Genomic DNA, 5,708 nt, shown 5'->3' with positions numbered 1-5,708 from the left:
CCCCCCTCATCCCCTCCCCTCCCTCTTTAAGAAAAAAAAAGGTGGAGGGGGGATCTGTGGAGTCAGGGCTTCCCGAATGCGCGACCTGGTGCCAAGCGCGCCCCCTTCATTTGTTGCCCTTCTCGAAGCTCATTTTCATGACGTGGAAAAGCCTGAGCCAGGGCAACAATAACACACACACGCACACATGCACACACACACACACGGAGAGAAAGGGAGAGAAGCCCGAGATTCTCCGCCGTGATTGAGCCTCCCTCCCTCGCCTGCTGCTGGTGCCCAGAGAAAGCAGCAGCAGCGGCACCGGAGCTGGGAGCCTGCAGCAGCCCCCCTATTCCTCCTCCTCCATTGAGTGTGCCAAGCAGCAGCTCTGCATCCTAAAGAAGCTCATTGAGGAGCTCATTGCATTCCCAGCACGTCTCAGGCTTGCTTGCTTTTTTTTTTCTTCCCCCTTTTGCCTCAGCCTCAGCAGGAGTAGAGAGGGAGGGCGAGAGAGAGACAGCGAAAGAGAGAGAGAGAGAAGAGAGAGACAGAGAGAAATCAGCAATCCTTAAACTCAAGCTTTTCCCCCCCTTTTTTAAAAGATGTGCTAAAAATCTCTCCTGCAAACCGGTAAGTGCAAGCTTTCCAGCTCCTTTTCTTGCTGCCTCGCCTCAAAGACCTCCCTCCCCTCCTTCCCACCGGAGATATGTATCTATTTATTTCTATAGGGATGTATTGCAGCAGGGAAAGAATGTAAGTGGCTAATATTTTGCAAAAGGAGACGGGGAGACGGATACTGCAATGTAGCTGTCCGTTTTCTTTCTCCCTCCTTCCCAATTAGATCACGGTTGGAATTGCAGAGAGGGGATTTTTTTTTTCTTTCCCACCGTCTCCCCTTTTCCTACAGCGGAGGGGCTTCATGTGCAAGTTGATCCTGAGGATTGCTTTCCCTTCCCCATTCCTCTCCCTAAATGCGTCTTTCTGCTTTTAAGTTTGGGCACGGGGGTAGGGGGGGTGGGGAGAAAATTCTCCGATTGTGCATGGGGGAAGGCGAAAAATCGTCCTTTTCTATTGATAGACTAGGACTAAAAGCAACGAATCCCTCGGAGCAATTGTAATAGCTGTTTCAGTGGCTGGAAGAGGGCTGCATCACCATCACTGTTATTACCATCATTAGCAGTTATTAATCCCCATCCCCCTGAAATATCTGGAGAGAGGCAGGGGGAAACCGTGTCTTGGGGAGCTGCATGGTATTAGTACAGTATTTGTTTCATCTGCTTGGAGAAGAATGGTGTCTTCTTTCGGAAACCTATACAGTAAGATAGATCATTTCTCAGCTGGTAAGTGTCAAGGTATTTTTCTTCCACTTTCAGCTTTTTAGCAGGGTCCCCTGCTTGGTCCTGGGGGCACAAAATACCATCATCCAAACCAGGCTGAGCCTTTCAATCCGAGGTGCCTCTTCAGCTGTCACTTCCCCTTAGATCTGCTGATCGCATGGGCATGTGCTTTAGAAAGATTAATCATCTCTAAATGCTTTAATCAGCTAAAATGACTAATATGTGGTATGTATTTATCTGATAATATACCAGTTGCATTAATCCATCAGCTTGCTGGGGTTGGGGAGGGGGGGGGGAAGGGCCAGATTGTCTTTTAAATCATGGTTGTTAACCATTTCCTATGATTAAAGACATTGAGAGAATTTCTAAAGGAGACCGTTATGTCAGAGACATCAGCAAAGCTTGCACATTCCCACGAACTTCCACACAGAGCACACGGAGTGGATGCCTCGGATATTTGACCATTGCCATTTAATAACTTTGGGAGTTTGTGTGCATGTGTGCGTGTGATGGATGGTTACAGAGGGATGCTAGTGAAATATGCCCGCCAGTGTTTTCTCCTATAGTCGATGCAGGTTGTGAGGGGTGCAAAGGTGAGACTGCAAACAAGTATTAAAGATGTGGTTTCCAATACTGGTCATATGTCGAAAAAAATATGTGACACAGTCAGCCCATAGGTCCGTTTGCTATATGGTACCTGTATGCTGTTTTCATCAGATGTGCCATTTACCCAGTGGCATGTGGAAGGGGGTGGGGGGGAATGGCATCTCATGATTAAACATTTCAATATCTCTGAAGCCTAAAATCAGGACAAGCCTTGAACATCAAACATGCTGGAGTTTGTTTTGAACCTCTCCCCAGCAACTTTCCAGGAGCCTAATAAAAGTCTAGCTGGGCTTATTAAAAGGAGTAGCGTGACTAAATACTGAAAATCTGCATTTTTATTTCTGTTCCAGTTTTGTAATCAGCCACACACGATGAAACCTTCCACGGCAGAGACTCTCCATAGGGGAAGGATGTTGTGGATAATTCTTCTAAGCACAATTGCTCTAGCATGGACTACACCAATTCCCTTGATAGAGGACTCGGAGGAGATCGACGAGCCCTGCTTTGATCCATGTTACTGTGAAGTGAGAGAGAGCCTTTTCCATATACATTGCGACAATAAAGGATTTATAAATATTAGTCAGATAACGGAATCGTGGTCAAGACCTTTTAAACTTTATCTGCAGAGGAATTCCATGAGGAAATTGTACACCAACAGTTTTCTTCACTTGAACAATGCTGTGTCTATTAACCTTGGGAACAATGCACTGCAGGACATTCAGACAGGAGCTTTCAATGGGCTCCGAGTCCTGAAGAGGTTGTACCTCCACGAGAACAAATTAGACATTTTCAGAAATGACACTTTCCTGGGTTTGGAAAGTCTGGAATATCTGCAGGCAGATTACAATGTCATTAAACGGATTGAAAGTGGGGCATTTCGAAATCTGAGCAAACTGAGGGTCCTGATCTTAAACGACAACCTTATACCCATGCTTCCTACCAACCTGTTCAAGTCTGTGTCCTTAACCCACTTGGACTTGCGGGGAAACAGGTTAAAAGTCCTTTCCTACCGAGGGATGTTGGACCATATTGGCAGGAGCCTCATGGAGATCCAGCTGGAGGAGAACCCTTGGAACTGTACTTGTGAGATAGTGCAGCTGAAGAGCTGGCTCGAGCGCATCCCCTACACCGCCCTGGTGGGAGACATCACCTGCGAGACCCCCTTCCACTTCCATGGCAAGGACCTGAGGGAAATCAAAAGGAGCAAACTCTGCCCCATGCTATCTGACTCGGAGGTGGAGGCCAGCCTGGGGATTCCTCAGTTGTCATCCAGCAAGGAGAACGCGTGGCCTACCAAGCCTTCCTCCATGCTGTCCTCCTTCCATTTCACTGCTTCCTCTGTTGAATACAAAACCTCCAATAAGCAGCCCAAGCCCACCAAGCAACCGCGGCCGCCCAAACCTCCCCCAACGTCCCGAGGCCTGTTCCCCGGGCCCAACCAGCCTCCCATCGCCGCCTACCAGACGAGGCCTCCCATCCCCATCATATGCCCCACCGGGTGCTCCTGCAATTTGCACATCACCGACTTGGGCCTGACGGTCAACTGCAAGGAGCGAGGGTTTCACAACATCTCCGAGCTGCTGCCCAGGCCCCTGAACGCCAAGAAGCTGTACCTGAGCGGCAACCTGATCCAGAAGATCTACCGCTCGGATTTCTGGAATTTCTCCTCCTTGGATCTCTTGCACCTGGGGAACAACCGGATCTCCTACGTGCAGGACGGGGCCTTCATCAACCTGCCCAACCTGAAGAGCCTCTACCTGAACGGCAACGACATCGAGAGGCTGACGCCGGGCATGTTCCGGGGCCTGCAGAGCTTGCACTACCTGTACTTCGAGTACAACCTGATCCGCGAGATCCAGCCCGCCGCCTTCAGCCTCATGCCCAACCTCAAGCTGCTCTTCCTCAACGACAACCTGCTGCGCACGCTGCCCACCGACGCCTTCGCGGGCACCTCGCTGGCCAGGCTCAACCTGCGCAACAACCACTTCCTCTACCTGCCGGTGGCCGGGGTGCTGGAGCACCTCAACGCCATCGTGCAGATCGACCTCAAGCTCAACCCCTGGGACTGCACGTGCGACCTGGTGCCGCTCAAGCAGTGGATCGAGACCATCAGCTCCGTGATCGTGGTGGGCGACGTGCTGTGCGCCAGCCCGGACAACCTCACGCACCGCGACCTGCGCTCCGTGGAGCTGGACGCGCTGTGCCCCGACATGCTGGCCCCCGCCGCCGCCCGGCTCCCCCGCCGCCTCCTCCTCCTCGCGCGGCTTGTAGATGGGGTTGTTGCACATCTGGGTGACGGGGTGCGGGATGTAGTCGTAGACGTGCCCCACGGGGGGCGCCTTCTCCGGGGACGCGCCCCCGCCGCCGCCCGGCTCCCCCGCCGCCTCCTCCTCCTCGCGCGGCTTGTAGATGGGGTTGTTGCACATCTGGGTGACGGGGTGCGGGATGTAGTCGTAGACGTGCCCCACGGGGGGCGCCTTCTCCGGGGACGCGCCCCCGCCGCCGCCCGGCTCCCCCGCCGCCTCCTCCTCCTCGCGCGGCTTGTAGATGGGGTTGTTGCACATCTGGGTGACGGGGTGCGGGATGTAGTCGTAGACGTGCCCCACGGGGGGCGCCTTCTCCGGGGACGCGCCCCCGCCGCCGCCCGGCTCCCCCGCCGCCTCCTCCTCCTCGCGCGGCTTGTAGATGGGGTTGTTGCACATCTGGGTGACGGGGTGCGGGATGTAGTCGTAGACGTGCCCCACGGGGGGCGCCTTCTCCGGGGACGCGCCCCCGCCGCCGCCCGGCTCCCCCGCCGCCTCCTCCTCCTCGCGCGGCTTGTAGATGGGGTTGTTGCACATCTGGGTGACGGGGTGCGGGATGTAGTCGTAGACGTGCCCCACGGGGGGCGCCTTCTCCGGGGACGCGCCCCCGCCGCCGCCGCCCTGCGCCGTGGGCTTCGTGGACTGCCTCTACGGCACGGTGCCCAAGCTAAAGGAGCTGCACGTGCACCCCCCTGGCATGCAATACCCGGACCTGCAGCAGGACGCCAGGCTCAAGGAAACCCTTCTCTTCTCGGCTGGAAAGGGCTTCCCTGACCACCAAACCCCCAAAAGCGAATACCTCGAGTTAAGGGCCAAACTCCATCCCATCCCCGACCCCCACCCCTGGCCCCCAGCCCAACCGCATGATGATACTAGAGGATACAGCTGTGTGCTCTCCCCCACCAGAGGCTGTGTTCGGAGGAAGGGCCATCTCAGATCATTAATCGATGAAGTGCCTTCGCAGACTTTTGCCAGCAGATGTTAATCAATCATTATTTTTTTATACTGAAACTGAGACTTTGACTGTGCCATGTCTAAGGTATATTATTATTCTTAATTATTATAATTATTATGATGGGGGATCTTTGTATCGATCCTAATTAAGTAAATTCTCTGTGTCTCTCTCTCTCTCTCATTTTTTTTTTCTTTTTTTCCTCCCGTGGCAGAAAACTTACTTTCCTTTTTGTTTTGTTTTGTTTTGGTTTGTTTTCCTTGGAGGGGTGGAGGGAGGGAAAGGGGCTTTTTTTTTTTTTTTTGGCTTTCTTTCTCCTTGCCCACCATGGCACAGAGTCTGTACATTTATTTAAAAAAAAATTAAAAACCAACAAAAAAAGCCCCCACCAACAAGCAAACCAACCAACCAACCAACCAACCAACCAACCAACCAACCAGTGCAGTTTGCTGCGTGCCTGGAAATTGCAAGACGGAAGGGAGGAAGAGGGTCTTGTTCAAATGTTCTCACTCTTGTCTCTCTTTCTCTCTC

The 5,708-nt window shown here is 53.0% G+C and overlaps 1 protein-coding gene across 1 annotated transcript; it reads left to right on the top strand.

The window, feature by feature from the left end:
* The first annotated feature begins 2,293 nt into the window (after window positions 1–2,293).
* SLITRK3 (SLIT and NTRK like family member 3) lies at window positions 2,294–5,210 on the top strand. The gene is given in 3 exon segments (XM_025198046.1): window positions 2,294–4,147; window positions 4,150–4,185; window positions 4,794–5,210. Coding segments are annotated over 3 exon segments (2,307 nt in total).
* Window positions 5,211–5,708: the final 498 nt, after the last annotated feature.

The sequence above is a fragment of the Alligator sinensis genome, unplaced genomic scaffold, assembly GCF_000455745.1.
Source record: "Alligator sinensis unplaced genomic scaffold, ASM45574v1 scaffold787_1, whole genome shotgun sequence".
NCBI classification, from domain to species: Eukaryota; Metazoa; Chordata; order Crocodylia; family Alligatoridae; genus Alligator; species Alligator sinensis.
This window is presented reverse-complemented; position numbering and strand designations above follow the sequence as displayed.